Source organism: Momordica charantia (genome assembly GCF_013281855.1).
Source record: "Momordica charantia cultivar OHB3-1 chromosome 11 unlocalized genomic scaffold, Mcharantia_2.0 BLBB01000011.1, whole genome shotgun sequence".
In the NCBI taxonomy this organism is placed as follows: Eukaryota; Viridiplantae; Streptophyta; class Magnoliopsida; order Cucurbitales; family Cucurbitaceae; genus Momordica; species Momordica charantia.
Window position 1 is genome coordinate 737,679 of NW_028275159.1, and position 18,723 is coordinate 756,401.

The 18,723-nt window shown below is 36.2% G+C and overlaps 3 protein-coding genes across 5 annotated transcripts; 1 reads left to right on the forward strand and 2 right to left on the reverse strand.

The window, feature by feature from the left end:
- Positions 1–41: 41 nt before the first annotated feature.
- On the forward strand, positions 42–5,585 carry LOC111006388 (Transcription elongation factor (TFIIS) family protein). The gene is made up of 2 exons (XM_022278315.2): positions 42–315; positions 1,875–5,585. The coding sequence occupies exon 2, from the start codon at positions 1,961–1,963 to the stop codon at positions 5,075–5,077; it is 3,117 nt and encodes a 1,038-aa protein (XP_022134007.1). The 5' UTR covers positions 42–315; positions 1,875–1,960; the 3' UTR covers positions 5,078–5,585.
- A 798-nt stretch (positions 5,586–6,383) lies between these two features.
- On the reverse strand, positions 6,384–8,510 carry LOC148207975 (thaumatin-like protein 1). Of its 3 annotated transcripts, none has more exons than XM_088119496.1 (3): positions 8,352–8,510; positions 7,562–8,255; positions 6,384–7,004 (listed from the first exon to the last, which is right to left on the reverse strand). In XM_088119496.1, the coding sequence occupies exons 1-3, from the start codon at positions 8,407–8,409 to the stop codon at positions 6,806–6,808; spliced, it is 951 nt and encodes a 316-aa protein (XP_087975622.1). In that variant the 5' UTR covers positions 8,410–8,510; the 3' UTR covers positions 6,384–6,805. The 3 variants fall into 3 exon arrangements, with proteins under 3 accessions (XP_087975622.1, XP_087975623.1, XP_087975624.1); XM_088119497.1 differs by having other exon boundaries at positions 6,861–7,476; XM_088119498.1 differs by lacking the exon at positions 6,384–7,004 and having other exon boundaries at positions 7,558–8,255.
- A 5,263-nt stretch (positions 8,511–13,773) lies between these two features.
- LOC111011113 (kinesin-like protein) lies at positions 13,774–17,543 on the reverse strand. The gene is made up of 6 exons (XM_022284784.2): positions 17,065–17,543; positions 16,859–16,907; positions 16,699–16,750; positions 15,281–15,432; positions 14,351–14,458; positions 13,774–13,979 (listed from the first exon to the last, which is right to left on the reverse strand). Exons 1-6 carry the CDS (start codon positions 17,430–17,432, stop codon positions 13,818–13,820), a joined length of 891 nt encoding a protein of 296 aa, XP_022140476.1. The 5' UTR covers positions 17,433–17,543; the 3' UTR covers positions 13,774–13,817.
- Positions 17,544–18,723: the final 1,180 nt, after the last annotated feature.

The following is an 18,723-nucleotide window of genomic DNA, read 5'->3' on the forward strand; positions in this document are numbered from 1 at the left end:
CTTACAAAGATCAAAATAATAAAAAAAAAAGAAAAAAAAGAAAAGAAAAACATAGAAATCACGATTGGAGCCAGAGAGAGAGAGAGAAAAGCAACGTTTTCGTTTCTTCTCTCTCTCGCTCGATGTGGGGGAAGGTTTCACAGACGACAAAACGAGGGTTTTGTGAAAACGGAAAAGAGAAAGAAAGCTTAAGTTCTAGAGAGAGAAAATCCTCATTCATCACCCGGAGGAGAGAGAAATTCGGAGCAGAGGGAGTTTGTGGAGCTCCTATTTCTCGCCGAGTCTCAACCTAGGGTTTCAAGTTCTGTTGGCAAGGCAAGACACTCAATACTTCTGCATCCTTGCATTTTATTTACTCATTCTTAATTGGGTTTTTAGTTTTATTCCGGAATCCGTATCTGCGCATTAATTTACACAAATCACCTATTGAAATTTGCATTTCATTTTCATCCACGCCGTTCTTTGTTTAAAGACCGCAAAGCAGGGTGACCTCGTTTGATAATTTCCATTTTCTCTGCTCTAACCTATCATCTTATACTGGGGTACGTCCATAGGTGCGAGTTTCCAAATCTCGTTTGGCTTTTTTTAGAGTAGACGGAAGAACTGCTTACTCGACTCTGGATTTTATTTAGAATTATTATTGTCTTAGTTATCACGTTTTATAGGTAGCAGGGTGCTTTTGAAATTTCAGTAACTAAAACTATCCTTTCTGGGGTGATAGTTATAACTTTCCCTCCTCAACTGGTCTTTCAAAGTAGTCCCTGATTTTGGTTGTAGCACTTGGTACTGCTTTAAGTTTCGTAGGTTATCCTAGTGGAACCCTCTATAAACGTAGTAGTTTGTTTTCCAAATCTGATTTTCTTTTTCATCATTATTCATTGGCAAATCGTGTTTGATTTTGCCTTTTAGAAAGTTGAGCATTGATGAAGGTCTTGCTCGTGATCACCCATTATTTTGGTGAATGGGTTGATAATTCTGTCTACAGTCAAATAGGTTTATTGACCGTTACTCTTATATCTATATCTATAAACTAATGTGCTTTCAGGGTGATATGGAATATCGTCTTTCTTTTGTTGTTTTAGGTACATCTTTCGTTGGTTGCAATCAATAAGATCATTGCTTGTTGGTATAGTAAACTGAGAAAGTCATTTTTTGGTTTTATCGATAATACCATACTTGTTATCTATATTGAATACCCTTGAACTTGAAGGTCATCAACCAGACAGTTTTGGTGCAAGAACAATTAATGATAGTATAATATTTTAATGTTTAAATTATAACTTACTAATATAGTTACTATTAATAGGATTAAGATGCTAGTATTTTCTTTCGCTTTGATTAATATTTTTGGGTTATTGATATTCAGTTTCGTTATGTATTCCCGTATTATGTCAAGTCTTATCTGAACTTACAGAATAACATGATTATATTTACCATGGTCGTCTTAAGTTTTCTTATGTTGGCTGGACGTGACTTCTGATACTTTTTTCCATATAATTTATTTTGAGTGTACTATAAGACAGATTTTTGACCAATTTGTTGAGTTGGATGCTTGTGTCGTAATCAATGTTTCATTTCAGGCCTTCTATAATCGAGAAACTGCATTATTTTGTATAGAACAATAGTTCAGGTATATCTGCTGTGCCTGTTTGAAGATTAATTTGATTTTTGAACCCCAATATTTTCAAACATTTTTCCCATATAGTTTACATAGAACAGTTTTTCGCTGATAATGTAATGTGCTTGTTAGTTTGAACCATCACCTTGTAACTCATTTGATAACAAATATGCAATAACCTCAGTTTATCTCTGCATGCATACTTTCCCTAGTTTTAGGAGTCTGTTGATTAACAAGTATATTTTCTCATTTGCAGTGTTGTTTCATAATCTTGGCCTGGTAGTCTGCTAGATGGATGAAAAGGTTCTATCATCTGATGCTCTCAATGATGGTATATGAAGCATGATGACACTTGAGGACTTCTTTACCTTGACTGAAATAAAAAATGGGCTTACAGCCCCATGTAGAGTTGAGGAATTGATCAATGTTATGCAGAAGGAGAAGGATTGTTTTGTGAAGAATGTTAGCGATGCAACCAGGCACTGGGCTGCTGTTGCAGGTGCTATTGCTGCTACGGAGAATAAAGATTGTCTTGATCTTTTTATCCAATTAGATGGACTGAACTTTATTCAAAGATGGCTAAAGGATGCTCAAGAGTTTAGTAATGATACAAATGATAGCACCGTGGAAGAGTCAATCATTGTTTTGTTGCAAGCACTTAAGAAACTTCATATAACTGCAGAAAAGTCCATTTCTTCTGGGATTTTGTTTACTGTTAAAGGTCTTTATGAAAATACTGACCATTGCAAATCTAGGTTTGGGAAGGAATTAAGCGCACTCCTTGACAGATGGATGCAGGAGATAAATGATAAAGCTTTGCTTCGTGACACAGAAAATGTTGGTATACATTTTGATGAAGAGAATTCAAGTATTGCTCATGGGGGAGGAAGGTCATCTGCTTCAGGTGGATCTGTTTCAAGAGAATTAGCCAGTGATGGAAAACAAGTACCAGAACCTGTCAGAGAGAAAATATTTTCAGGAAGCCCTGATGCTCTTCACCCAGATAAGAATGAAGATTCAAAGGTTCAGTCTCCAAGAAATGAGCTCGACTCTCAGTTGATTTCAGGAAATTCAGTTGTGAAAGATAGATCTCCAGATTTGGCATCAAACTCTGCTGTTATGTTAGTTCCAACTGAGGATGTCTCGAAGAAGGAAGAAACACCTCTGTGTTCTGTTGGAGGAGGAACCTCAGCTAGTGTGGCCTGTAGCCTTCCAGTTGCAAGGGAAGGCAGTGATACTGAACAGTTAGATGGTTCGAAGAAGTTGAATGAGTTGCCAGAGGTTGAAAACCAGGTGCATAAGATTGATGGCTCTTCTGGTAGGTCATGTGTGACAGAGAAATCAGATATCTCTTCACACTCTCCCATGCAGGATTCTGGAACTGGTTTAGAAGGATTTGATGCTGCCAACGGTGAAGAGTCTGCTAAAGAAGCTCCAGCTCAACAAGATAATGATGGTCTTGACAATGCTGGTAATGCTGGTGTCTGTCGACGTAGTTCTAGTCTTGATAGTGAGAGAGTTTCCACACTAGATTCGACCAGTGGGATATCTGATAAAAAAATAAACTACTCTAGTACACCAGGGTTTAAAACTGCAGGTTCAGAGGGTGAGCGCTATCGAAATGCTCTCCGGGATTTGTCAATGAATGGGAGTCTACTAGGAAAACTTGAGGATTGTGGGGCTTCTTTTTCGAGGATGGAAGACTTTGGACAAGTTAATGGAGACAGACAGCGTCGGAGAAAGGAAGATGACAGTCTAATGACTGATTCGGAATTCTCGAAACCAAAACTAAATTCCAAAACTTCAAACATAATTGATAAGAGGTCAGATATGGAACTTGAGTATGGGATAGTTGATGCGCTGGAGGTTGCTCGGCAAGTAGCTCAAGAAGTAGAAAGAGAAGTGGTGGAATATAGAGAGCCATCCTGCAGCTCTTCTTCTGATAAAGTGTCTGATGGTGGAATCAGGCCGCTGGGTAAACCAGATACCATGGTGGAAAAACAGGACCTGCCAACTGATCTCCATGGAAGGGAGATTCAATCTGCAAAAAGTCATGTTGCTGAATCATATTCTGATGCGGAGACATGCTTAACTCATCCAGATAATTTGGATACTCAACCAGAAAATGTAAACGAAATGGAATCGTCCCTGGTCACTGAAGCAGCTCGAGGGGCAGAAACAAGTACAGAAAAAGGATTTTGTGAATTTGATCTAAATCAAGAAGTATTTAATGATGATACAGAGCAGTTAGCAACTCCAGTGTCTTTACCGGTATCTGTTATCTCTGTGTCTAGACCAGCTGCTTCTTCTGGATTGCCTCTAACACCTTTGCAGTTTGAAGGGACCCTTGGATGGAGAGGCTCTGCAGCCACCAGTGCTTTCCGCCCTGCTTCCCCACGTAAAGTTCCTGATAGTGATAGGACTCTTTCTAGTGGTGGAAATTCTGATAGTTCGAAGCAGAGGCAGGACTTTCTTGACATTGATCTGAATGTGGCTGAGACTGGAGACGAGACCAGGAAACAAAACCTGGGATCATCTTTCCCTCCATCGGGAGAGTTTTTAGTTGAAAGTGGACAAAGAAGATCTGGGGGGCTAAAGCTAGACCTCAACTGCGCTGGTGACGATGTGGATGCTCCAGCATCAGATTTGAGAATGGAGGGACCCTTTAACAATCAGAATAGCTACAGTGCTTCTCCGGCCTGCTCTTCGTCATCAATGCAACCTTTGGTGAGGAATATTGATTTGAACAATAGGCCATATGTTCAAGGTGATGCTTCAGATCAAGGTCCTGGTAAGTACTGTCAAAACGCAAGTGCTTATGGAGGGCCTAGTACAGATGCATCTGTTATTTCCATCATGGGTACAAGGGTGGAAGTTAGTAGAAAAGATTTTGCTCTTCATGCTTCATCCTTGCCAAATGGCAGAATTGTTGAGCCTGCTGGGATGGGTGCTACTTTGGCGAGAACAGGAGATATATTAGGGATGAATTCTGCGGTCTCTTACCACCAGACTCCCTTTATTGGTTACAATGGACTGACACCAGGGCCTACCATTTCGTTCTCAACCATGTATGAACCTAGTGGTTCTATTCCTTACATGGTTGATTCAAGAGGAGCTGCTGTTATGCCTCAAATTATGGGCCCTATGTCAGCTGTTCCGCCTTCCTCTTACGCTCACCCACCATTTATCATGGGCATGCCAGATGCACAGCTGACTCCTAATGGCGCTGCTCATTCACGTCCTAAATTTGATTTAAATTCTGGATTAGGTGATTCTGGGGGTTTAAAGCAGCTTCTTTTCCCAGGTCATCTCCGATCCATGGAAGAGCAGTTGAGAGCTAATGTGCAACCCTCAAGTTCTGGAGTTGGTACAAAAAGGAAAGAACCAGATTGCCCCGATGGTGGGTGGGAAGGGTATCTACTAAGCTATAAACATCAGCAGCCTCCATGGAAACAGTAATCCTCCCTCTCATGATCTCGTTCTCCACTTCGGACCATTTCGTGAATCCACAGAAGTATACTGATAATCACTGCCAGAAAATGATTCATACAAGGATGCTGAACCCATTAGCCTTAGTGTGGGGGTGGGTTTAATTTATGACTAAATAAAGCTGGGTAACTTGTGCTGTTATATGATTCACGAGATTAGTTGTGGAGGGGAAAGTTTAGGGGCATCTTTTTCTTTTTTCTTTTTTTTTTTTTCCCTTTTTTTGGGTTCTCATATATTTTCTTTTCTTTTTGTTCCTTTTCATCCCATGGTGTTTTCATAGAAAGGCCATTGCAAAAAGAAAAAAGAAGGCGGCTTTGGTACATGTAGCTGTGTATTCCATTCCATACATATCACAGAATTTTAGCATTAGGGTCTTTACATTTTAGCTAAATGTGTATGAATGGCATAGAGGTAGCGTTGAGTGAAATCCCCAATGGTATTTGCAATCCAGATAAGAGCCAACATATTATTGATACTATATTCTTAGAACTTTCACATCATCCTTTTCCATTACTCTTGACATTCTTCTGCTTCTTTGTTCTGTTTTGATTTACATCACTCGTTCTCTAATGGCTTCTATTTTGAATTTTTAGCCTTTCCTTTTCAACATTCTAGCAGGGCTTCAAGACTTCTTAGGCAACTCATTCCCTGCACTTGGTGGGGAAATGGAAGCACTTTTGCAAAGGTACATATCACTAACAAAGTTGTCTTTTTAGGGGTGGTTTTATCTCTCTTTATTCAAGTAAAACTTTTTAACGTACATTAATGCCAGCTAAGCAAAAAGTACTTTTGTCTTTTAAGTCAGCATTATTTGTCTTTTAAGTCGCAATATCATTGGCTATCTGATACGTTTCTAATTTCCTTTTTTGGGTCAAGTTGGCCAACTTAATACATTTTCGGGCTACCCCCACCCCATGTTGTATTAAAAAAAAAAAAAAAAATCTGGCTGTGAAATACATGGAATATGAAAGGGACGATTATAATTTATATATTGATAAACAATATGTCCGTTCATATTATTTAATTTCTATTTGACCTTAGTTTTATGCATGAATTAATTAGTAATTTGCTTTTGTTATTCAACAATTGTACGAAGAAACTACCACTTAACCATATAATTTCCAACACCACCATACACATCATGCTTTTTTATTCTTTATATTATCCAATTCATTGGCAGCTGTTATATGACGTTGGAGATCATCAGTGTTTTTTTTTCCTGTGTTTTTACAGCACTATTAGAATGTGACATAAACATAAACTAAACAATTAATCATAAGATAATAATTAAATTGAATAATATTGAATTCTGCCCCCAATATGAATACATCAACTATCATACGTTTTTTGCCTCGACTAATATAAAGAATTGACGAAACATAATCCTTGAAAAGAATTCCTAAAAATAGTTAAAATTGTGTGTGTGTGTGAGGGTCGCCATTAGAAGGTGGTGGATTGGTTGGCTTGCCATATTAACGTGTGCGGGTGAGCTTTTTCAATCATGACTCACATCCACATCATCTGGGCCATGACTATGGGCCCCGGCCCACCCACTTGGCCCATCATGCCTTTTAACGAATGAAACTGATACTGCGGGGCCCGCATGTGACGCAACGCTCTCCAGGCAAAATGGGCCGAAAACTCTGCCTAAAAGGTAAAATGGGCCTACTACAACTAACTATGAAGAAAGTGAGTTGGTCAAATGAGTTGGCGAACTTGAAGAACAGCCACGGCGGCAATGACTACGCCGAGCACACGGCGGAGCGTTGGCCGGGACGCGTCGCTTTGATCAAAGTAAGCCCCTTCGTAAATCATGGTGCCGTTGCCGTTGCCGCCGTTGATCGCCGGCGTGTTTGTGTTATGGACTCCCGTGTTGTGGTCTTCCGTCGATTTCTGGCTGCACCCCACAAAAAAACAAAAACATGTCAGTAAAACTGACACTCTGAAAATGTAACAGTAACTTAATTAAGTGTTCACGTGTCGACTTATGAGTGGACCGTCATGCAGAATTTTTGACCGTTGTTAAATGACAAGGCTAGGAGATCGTGCCAGCCTAGACTACAGCACCTCGTGTTACGCGACCGAGGCCGTTGAACTAAAAATTAAAAAAAAAATACGTGAAATTCTTTCTTCCCCCGAGACGATTAATTAAACCGACTCGCCGATTTCCGATGGTGGCGGAGCCGTCCCACGATCCCACCGGGCAACATGTCGGCTGAACAGCCGCGTTCCAGGATACTTAGCTTTAGTAAATTACTAAAATATCCTCTTAATCCTACGTGGCATCGACGTATGAGAATATTCCTGTCTAGAATTCATTCATCAATGCTTCCCCCTCAACGTTCATATTCCCTGGCTTTTGTCAACTTCTGATGTACGAAAATGCCCTCTAACGTTAAAATGAAGAAAATGCCAAATGATGGAAGTCAGAGAGGGAGTTTTGTGTCAATTTACCTGGTGTTGGGTGTAGGGCAGAAGGTAATGATATAGTCGGCGTCGGCACATGTAAACGTGCTGGTTTCGTCGTCGTAGGCGTAGCTGTAAGCGCGTGGGCACGCGCTCTTGAACACCTGCGAGTACGCGGATGGCTTGCAAGTATTGGGCGTCGCGTACTCGCCGCTGCAGCAGTACTGCGGCTGGTTAAACGCTTCGCACGCGCTCTTGCACGCCACGCTCTCTCCCCCGTCCACGCTCGTCACCTTGAGCTCCGACGGACACGCGCCGTTCAAATCCACCAGACAGCCGGTGCTCATGCATTTGTCGCCGCTCCCGCCTTGTGGGACCACCAGCATAGGGATGTTGTAACCGTCGACCAAGCTGACGTCGAAGAAATCGAGCCCGCCGGCGCCGTCGAGTGTGAACTCGGCCAGAGTTGCCGGCGGCTTGGCGCCGTTTCCGGCGCACTCAATTTGATTGGAGCCGCAGTCGCCGGTGAGGCAGGAGAATTTGCCGGTGGAATCTTGGGAGCAGCGGGTCCGGCCCCAGAAGCGGCCGCCCCAGGAGGCGGGGGCGGAGATGGTTCTAGACTCGCCGGACTGGAGAACGAAACCGGTGGTCGGAAGTGGAGGAACTCCGGCGTTGGTGAGAATGCCCGGCCAAACCGTGTACTCGCATTTGTTCACTATGCTGAAAGTCGTCGATAAAACTCCTGTAATGTCAAAGTTTCAAATTAGAACTCAGAACACAGAAATCTTGATTTTAAACAGAAAGAAAAAAAAAAAAACTGAAAGTGTAATAAATTTACCTGATATTGAAATTTGGATTGTTAGGAGATATAATATGAATGAAATTTGTGAATCCATTGATAATGGGGAGATGAGAAGAGGAGAATGTTAGGAGAAATTGAATTGGTGTGGGAAGATAAACAGAGGAATTGGAGTGAGTTTTCAAACGGGAGGATGAATCCAGTTATTTATAGACACGGGAACCTCCACGGACTTTTCTAGCTTCACGCTGACGTGTCCAGTACTGGTGGGGCCCGGGCGATAGTTTTTTAATTTTTTCTATTTAAAAGAGAGAAACATAACAAAAATATATCCATGGCTTTTCGAAAATCGAAATTATGTATAATTGAATAGTTTTTTTTTTTTTTGACATACTGTATAATTGAATAGTTAAAATATCGATAAGGACTAAGGAGTGGAGTCGAAGTCGAAGGGGGCAACTGTCTCCTTATTTGGTAAATTTAAAGAGTTTATATATTAAATAGTTTCTTTTTTATTATCTTAAATTTTATAATTAAAATATTATATATATATATATATATATATATAAATTAGAATATAAACTTTTGCCCCTTTTTGAAAATTTATTTTTACTCTGGACTCACAATAATGTTGTTTTATAGTGTATTAAAAATGTTTTTTTTTTAAAAAAAATTGAAGATTTGAATTCCTAAATTTAAAAAGGATAAATGACATATTCTAAAATAAATTAGAATTAGAACTAGTATTATATTCAATCGTGCTATATCGAAACTTTATTTATTTGATTTCTACCCTTAATTATATCTCGATATGTAAATGTGGAAATTTCAATTTTTTGACATTTTGGTGAATGATATTTATCTTAACCAATTCAACTATGTTGAAGTTGATTTTAGGTGTTTGCAGTGAGGGTAGAATTTAGTGATTTTGAAAAAAGAGATTTAAGTATAATTGATTTTTCAAAATCACCATCCAAATGATACCAAAATTTTAATTTGTCAAACATGATCAATGGAAAGGGAAGTGATTTTGACCCTTTAACTATTTTTTATTTGATATAATTTTAATATGATATTTCATTCCATAAATATTGGGATGGTTTAGCAACTAATTGAATAAATTTTTAACTAATACAATTAGCAAGTTAAGATAGTGTAATTAATTGTATGTATTCCTTTGTTAAAAATCATAACCAATCACCAACTGGTTATCAAGTCATGTTATTAGAAATTTAAAAATTATAATAAATCCAACGTTTAACAACAAAAATTTAAGTTAACCTAAATAATAAAAATGTCGCTCTGAATTGAAAAGGAGTAAGAAAATCTAAATAAGAAATAGGATATTTAGAATTATTATTTATTATTATTATTATTATTATTATTATTATATTTTATTTTTGTAGTGCCCAGGTCGCATGGGAAGTTTGACTAATTAAAGCAGCCACAGCCAAGGCAGTATCTGTAATTGTATTTGAAAATAATTTTCTAGTCCAAAACTCATTTTCTAAAGTCAAACCATTCATGCTCTAAAATCTAAATTCGTGTGCTTTTTACATTTCTTATATTTTATTACTGAAATATGTTGAACTTTTGTATATTATAAAGTAAAAATTGAGAATAATTATATGAATATTCAACAGATGAATCATCTTATCCATTACAAATCTCTATTTTCGTACCTAGTTAATAGTTTAAATATAATCTTCTCTTTAATTTCCATAGCAAATTTATTAACTAATAAACGAATAATTTATATATAAGGTCAAATTATTATTCAAGTCCATCCCTCTTACTGACTGATAATTTAATTGATTTTTGTTTATTTTTATTTTTACATAACATATTATTCTTCAAGTGACATCGAAAAATCAATTATTAAAATATAAATGAAAACAAAACAAATTATTTTATAAAGATCAACTCGTAAAGGTATCAAAATATCTGGATTATAATTGAAAATTTGACCGAAATTATATATATATATATATATATATATATATATATATATTCTCCACAAATTATGGATGTGGAATTAATGATGTGGCAATTAAAGATTGTAGTTGTACATTAATTTCGAAGTCGGTTTGCGCCAAAAATCAGAGATCTTTAAAGAAATATCTGGTTGGTTTGTGAACAAATATCCACACTCAACAACAATTAATTTGTACCACAATTTTAATGATTTTTTTTTGGTTTAATAATTGTGTGCGCAGAATCTAACCATTACTATTTGACAATTTCAATGCACTTAACAACATTAGAAATTTTTTTTTACCATAACTTTAGTTGGCATTTACCATTTGTAGCTCCTCGACATAAACTTTTGATTTGAAGTACCATAATTAATTAGTAAAATGAAAAAAAAAACATAATATTAGTATGAAAATCTAGCGCCACACCGAAATGTTGACTTTCTACAAACTATATGACTCATCATGTCAATTCGAGAAAAAATTAATCAAACGTGTAAATTATATAAGCTCTTCGTTAATTAATTAACCGCAAACACCGACTAGGATCATAATAATCTATATTTCATGCCAATCTGAGGAGAATAAAGTAACTTTTGGTTCCAAAATTATAACTTATCCAAAGAAAAACTGCATGAGAATTGAGAATATATAAAGTAATAAGAGCACACAAGGACGATGAAAAAAGAAAAAATGAAGTCTTTTTCAGGTTGCTGGTCTGATTGGGCCACGTTTTTCTTGCCAGAAATTTCAAACCAGTCAACCTCGCTAGAAACTTTTTAAACAAATAAATTTGATTGGTGGATTCTTTGACTAAGGTTCCACGTAGGTGCGTTACTTGTTCTTCAATAATATTATTCTTTACTTTGTTTACCAAAATTTGACAAATTCAGGTTGGATGCAACTTCCCATTCCAATATCAACTTTGGTTTTTGTACCCAAAATTGATTATGATCTCAACATATAACAACTACCGGAGAAACGTTCCAATTTTCAACTCCTCTTCTCCATATTCAAACCCAAATCAACCTTCAAAATGTTTCGAAAAATTGTTGATTTTTATAATGCAAAGTTTTAAATAAGCAGCTACCCACCAGAGATGGGTTTTCCTGATAGCAACTTGATTATTTCAGCACGCAATCGTGGAGACTCAGATGCAAAAATCTGAGCTGATCAAGTTGCCATTTTAATTAGGTCAAGTTATTACTGTTATATTAGAATAAAAGCTTATGTGTTCAAACTATTGCCATGTTACTGCTTAACTAAAATAAATTAACACCGATGAATAGGAATTTCTTTTTAACTTTTTGATGTACCACATATTACTAGTGATTAAGAAACTTTAGTAAGATATACCTATTTATGAAATGTAGTTGAAAATGACCAATGAAAATATACCATGTCAGAAAGCAGTAATTACTAGTAATGCATAGGTAAGATTTGTCCTTAGATTAATGTTTCAACCAAATGTAAAATGTACCCACTAGTAATGCATAGTTTAGTGTTGAAGGGGGGCAGCCAGAAGATGTAGCGTAGAAGCTGAAGAATTAAGGCGGCAGAGGAAAGTTGATGGAAATAGACATAAGAAATCTTTATTGAAAAAAGAGAGAAAAAAAGCATAAGAAATGGAAATTGGGAAAGGTGGGTTTTTGTTTTGACCTTATCCATATCTAGTCTTTGTCCCCCACGAATGCTTTTTCATTTCAACTGCGGTGCGCCACCAATTTCCCAGCCGCCAATACCCATGCCTTTACACATGTATTTAGAGTGGCTAAATCGTGTAAAATGTTAGTGGATCACAACATTCAGTTTTGAGGTATGAAACTAACTACTGTATTGAATTCATAATTGTGTAAAATGTTATGTTTTATCAACTATATAATTCAAGAATATTTTATATAATTTAAACGTTAGAAATTTTCAAATGATACAAAAGTTTGAGAAAACGTTAATTCTGTTGACAGCTAACAAACTTGCAGTTTTATGCTATGCTAAATTTTTTGAAACAGAGAAAATTCTTAATGCTCTATTGACGTTAAAAATATCAAAGATTTTAATTACTTTTGAACATTATCTCTTGAAAAGAAAAGTCATTACCAAATCGGCAAATTCACAAGGCCCTTTTATTTTCAATACCGAGGACCACTAGAAGAAATTAACTAATATTTATCAGCCACCCTTTATCATAACAAGGTGTTAAACAGCTGGCCTCTGATCTTAATTAAAGGGAAAGAGACATATCAGAAATGGGTTATTTGAAAATATCAACCTGTCGACAAAAATTCGTTTATGCCGTTTATAACATTTTCCCCTTCTAAATTGTATCAACTTGCAAACAAATGGCCGTGTTTTGTAAAGAAAAAAACACTTGAAATTTTCACATTGGTGTACAGCGGCCGACCAGATTCTAATAATTAAGAGTTTGATGTCAATTCAAGATGTTTGAAGGTCATAGGACATGAATCCTTAATCTCTTCAAAAGGTTGATTGGTTGTAAAAAAATGTTTGATGGCTTCTTGAACTGCTTACTGTGCAAAAGTAGAAAGGGATGAGTCTCGAAATTGTCCAAGTAGAAGGGATGAATCTCCAATTGGAACAATTGTCCTGTAGTGTATTTTTATTTAGATGGAAACATCAAAATAATTTACTAATAAAATTAAATATATAACGAAAATAAAAATTACATACAAGACAAACCTGAGCAGTAAGCAGAAATCCCTTACTTTCAGGAAATTGTGTCCTGTTGTTTCTGTAGATTGGACCACATTTTGGTGGGTTTTGTTTTCTTCTCACAATTCACACCATGTCCAAGAGTAATCCTGTTCAAATTTTGCGTACCCGTTTGTCCAGTTGATTTAACAGCAGCCCGCCGGGCCGAGAATGTTGAAGTTTATGACATGAAATTTTCAGAAAGTGGTCTCGGTTCGAGGCATTGATGTAGGAGCCAGCGTCACCTGCAATCATTGTTCAATCAGCGTGTTAATACCACTAAAAAACATGGCGTCATTCAATACTAATCTTCCATCATAAAGAAGAAATTACAATTTTAAAGCAAAAGTTGTGCTGCCTTTTGCAACCCTCAATTGGCATAAGCTGATGCAGAAAAGGGCAAGATGGAATTTTAAACAATATCGCGAGTATTCCTAAATGTAAGGTAGTTTTTGTTGGTTTCCTGGCAAGTTCGAGTGTGCTTGTAGTTGCATCATCAATAGGCCAAATTTCTCCCACAGTCCATCTTCTCGACCCCTCCCAATTCCGCAGCTGTTAAAAAGCATTCCTGCAGATATAAAGTGATGGAAATGGACATGAAATGAATCAGGAAAGACCTTGAAAATCAGATTACCCTCGGAACCTGATATGCAGTCTCTCTGATCCTTAGCATTCAACTACTTTCTCAAGCAGACTTTAAAGAAGTGGAAGAAAAGGAAAAGAAACCTGAGTGTTGAGAGTGAGAGTAAACAGTCTGAAAGGTTAAAAACAAGTGTGCATAGGAAAGAATGCTAAATTAATATATTGCACAAATAAAATTGCACTAGAATTCATAGGAGGGCAATTGTTTTGCCATTCTACAAAGAAAACGAGTAAGGGACTTTCTAGCGTTTGTTATTTCCATATTGACTTCATCCTCATTCTCTTCAGTTGCCGCCTTGCGTTCTTCAACCAAATGCACTTTTCGAACAAGTCTACGCAGCTCCTGTTAATGATTGTCATGTAAGTCAGAATTGGGCATGGGAATAGAAGCTAATAAAAGCTTAAAGTTATAATTTATAATCGTTCATAATTTCCTTGTCTTATCATTATGTTGCTTTGGCTAATTGAGAGTAGACAAAGCAAGCCTAATTATAAAAATTTTCAGCTAGCAGCCAAGCAAGGGCTCTTTAGATTGCGACAATCTTAAACAACTGAAAACATTACAGAGATGTAGCAAATTTAGGTGGCATGAACTGAATGAGTTAATAACTTATTCAACAGGCAAGAGAATGATATAAGAAAGATGGGTAAGGATAACACACCATTGCAACGAAAAACAAAAAACAAAGCGTTAGGAAGCAGCAAGTCAAGTACCTGACGGTCAAACTCAACACTTTGTAGCGAGTAAACTTCATTTGTAATGTTGTTGTCCTTATTGATTAACCCATCAAGCCATCTTGTTGCAGTATCCACATGCGGACCCTAGTTAAGATATGGGGGGAAAAATAATAAATAAAATAATGACTATCTTCTCTGCTGGAGGATCCAGAGGCAAACTTCTAAAACTAAAATGAATAATATGGCATTGAATGACATATATGAACATAATGCCCCTTCAATTGAGTCCAGAAACCAAGGTTTTTAGGCCCCTTTAATAACATTCCCATTTCTTGTTTCTGGTTTCTAGTTTTTAAAAATATAAACATTTCGAAATTGTTTCTGTATCTTGTTTCTCATTTTTTGGAAACGTTTCTAAAATTGTGTATAAATTTTTTAAATAACAAAATAAAGTTTCTTGTTTCTTGTTTCTATTTTCGATTTTTTTCCAAAACACAAACAAAAATATTCTTTTATTATTCGTAATTTATAAAATGTATAATAAATATAACGTAAAAAAATAATTTTCATATAAAACTATTACTTTTTTAATTGAACAGGTTTGAGAACAAGAAATAAGAAATTGATACCAAACACGTTTTTATTTATTTTTTCAATAAAAGAGAAAAAAAATAAGAAACAAAAAATAGTGATGCTTTTCTTTATTAAAGAGGAGGAAACGATAAACAGAAAACATGAAACAAGAAATGGTAAGTTACCAATCAGGCCATAAATCAATCAAAGTTAAATTCTAATAGAGCAACAGTTGTTATACTCGTTGGCTCTCATTTTCTAAGTTCAGTCTATTAATTTTATTTCTTCCACGCTGTAGTATAATTATCCCAACCGGGTAAACTTCAATACAAATTAGAACAATGTCTATTATGCCAAATATGAAGGGGTAATAAAGACCCTATAATAAAATACCTCTTCTTCCTCCTCATATTCGGATTCTGCATCATCATCATCATCAAAAGCTATTGAACCAGATAGTGTCTTTAGCATGCCCTGGTCACCGTCTTTTGTGGCCTGTATTAGGCTGTCCATTAATTCAGGATCAACATCCCTTAGCAGTTTTCCTGCAGCAAATTAAATGAACTGATCAGAGTCACATAACAAATCTTTGGAAAAATAAAGTTCCAATCAAAATAGAAGGTTTCCTGTTTTTGTTGGATTTTTGAAGATCAAGGTTATGTGAGCAGCGCATCACGAATTATAATTTATTCATTCAGAGACTTAAGGTGAAACCAGTGAAAATTCAATGGTAAGCACGGTTTAAAGTGTTACATTTGAGCGTTTAGCTTATAGTTCATCTGTGATTAGCCAACAAAAGACCCTCAGCTGATATGACCTATATATATATATATATATATATATATATATATATACATATATATATATATATTATATGTCATATATACTAACAAATTATATTATCACTCTTACACTAAGTGGGTTTGATAAAAATGGTCAATTAAATTGAGCCTGTAGATTTCTAAAACTGGTATGAACTTGTTGAGTAGTCACCTGATGGCAGTTTACTGGGTTAAGTGTGGGCGCCTGATAAGATAACTGATCACATTACCTTAATTAGGGTTATGGTCAATCCAAGGCCAGAACAACTTGGCCATTCTAGGTCACCACTTGAATAGAATAGAATGAGATAAGAATCTCTTTGAGATCTTTCCTCAAAACTTGAAATAAATAGTTGTCACTATAGGAAAGAGAAATGACTAAAAAAAACCAACCATTCTCTCTTCTTAAACAACCTATATCCTCCACTTAATCAACATTTGATAGATTATCCAACCCCAAAAAATCTTAATTATTGGTGGAGGTTCGGTCTGTTAGCAAGTATTTGTTTGGTCATTCAGATAGCTTTTAACAACGTAATATGGATCTAGCTTTCAACAACCATCTGCTCTTTCTCCAAAAATGAAGAAATACTTGTCAGAAATTGTAGATATTTGTTTAGACACACCTAATATGGATCTAGCTTTTAACAACGTGGAACATCTTCTCCAAAAATGAAGAAAAGATTTGTTGGAACTTGCTGGTTGGGTCTTCCACGGCCATCTTGATCACGATATATATTTGACAAATTGAGATCTTAAATTTTAAATTTGTGAAGAGTATTATTTAGAAGGAAGATCTCGTTCCTTACATTTTACAGAATCTCATTCTCGTACATTTTAAGGACCAATAGACTGTATGTAGGTTTACATTTCTTCATGTCAGGGTTCTTCAGATTTAGTTCTCTTATATTAAAATATCAATTGAGGTTCAAACTTCTAACACAATCTGCACAAATGCACATTTATTAAATGAAGGAAATATAAACATACCAATATAACTGAACTGCCTTCGCTTTCCTTCTCTGACATCACGTCCAAGCCTCTGCGTCAATATATCAAACACCTTAACTACAACATACAAAAAGTTCGTGTGTCGCAAGACTGCAAAAGGATACGACTAACCACAAAATACAAGCACTATAAACAGCACCTTCACAAGCATTACTGCATCAAAGACATCTCTCTCGAGGGACGCCGCTCTATTGCCCCGGAAAAGTTAGAATAATTCACATTAGTGTCATTAAATTCGGAAACTCAAACTCCTTCACCCATTCCCGAAGAGAATCTATGACAAACATAATACGAGAACTAGAAGTTGAAGTCTAGTTTTCGGATAATGTTGTGAGAGGATAATACCTAAGGATGAGTTTAATTTGAGGAGTGGAGAAGGCGGCGAGCTCCATGCCCCATTGGACGGCGCGTCGAGCTTCACGTTTCAGCTGGTTGCGGCTCTTTTTAGCATCAGAATCGTCATCAACGCTCTCATCTTCTTGGAATTTAGTCGGTGCTGGAGCATTGGATAATCTGAGTCCTTTTGAACCATATTGGACTTCGCGACGAGCGGAATGGACGGTAGCTAAAGAGAGTCGACGAGAGTCAATTCTGTTGGTCACACACGGCGGAGATGAGGTGAGAAATTGATGCACGGCGCAACCGCACCAATGTTTCTGCAACATCGGCCATTGCCGGAGAGCCCGAACCATATGACCCATGGTGGCGTGCATATGTCCACGGCGGTGGTTCACCGGCACGATTAATTGATCAAGTTGGATTCGGCCCAGGCCCCATCAGCCCATCAAAGTGTGAGAAATCTTTTTTTTTCCTTTTCCGTTAAATTACATTATTGCTTCCTTATATCATCATTTTTTTTTCTTCTAATCATTTATATATATATATATATATATATAACAGTAATGATGATAATAATAATAAGTTGTTTGATTTTAGTTTTAAAATTAAAATAATAGGTAATAATCAGTGGGTACTTATCACATCATAGAAATTCAATAAACAATTTCCAACTTTATTCACGTTAAAAGTCAATTCAGAGCCTAACAAATTGTTTGATCAAACAAAAAATAATAATGCTAAAAAAGACCAACAAAAAAGAGCCAAACAAATTATCTCAAACTCACTGTTAGTGTTAGTGTTGGGACTGTTTTTGGTGGTTGAATTATTTTGGTATAATTTGCCACGGTGATGGGCCTGGGTTTTCGGCTTGTGACCCAATAACAATACATCGGGCCGGTAGGCGGAAGGATTTAGAGACAAGTAACGCAAAATTTCACACCCAAATGGTATTTTTCTTAATCCAGCGAGATTTTTTTCTGCGATCAATCTTAATTGGAGTTATATGCCAATTACCGCTGAGTTATGTTCGTTTTGGCCTTAATTAATGGAGATTTTGGACTTCTTAACCGTTAGTATATATATATTTTCAATTTAACATTCCTTTTGGAACAGTTTTGGTCGTCGGTAAAATGAAGGGCAGCATGGATTCCCATGCAATAAAAATGATCTTTCATTAAATCGAAAAATCACAATTACATAGTAATTAACTAGCCTTCGGGTCGGTAAATTTCCCGCCAAAATCTGGCGTTTTGGTATTTTGGAGAATTTGAAGCAGTGAATAAAAGGGGGAGAAATTGACATATATGACATAATTAAGTTTTCAATTTGCTCCAATGACCCAAAATAAAAAATTTCACTTTTCCAACCCAATATATTATTTTAACATAAATCAAATAATGTAAAATTACAAACTTACCCCTCATTTTAGAACTAGTTTTTCATCGAGTTTTTTTCTTTGTTCCCTACTTCATCATTTGTCCCTGTGAAACTCGTCTAAAATCTAAAACGCAAACTAAAAGGTTAGTTTCTCATATGTTTCAATATTTTTTTTTTCACGAATCTTGGGTTTTTTTTTTTCCGATGACAAGAGGTAGGATTTCAATCTAGGGTTCAATTTAATTTAGGGGATTTCAAATTAGGGTTCAATTTGGACAATAAATACAT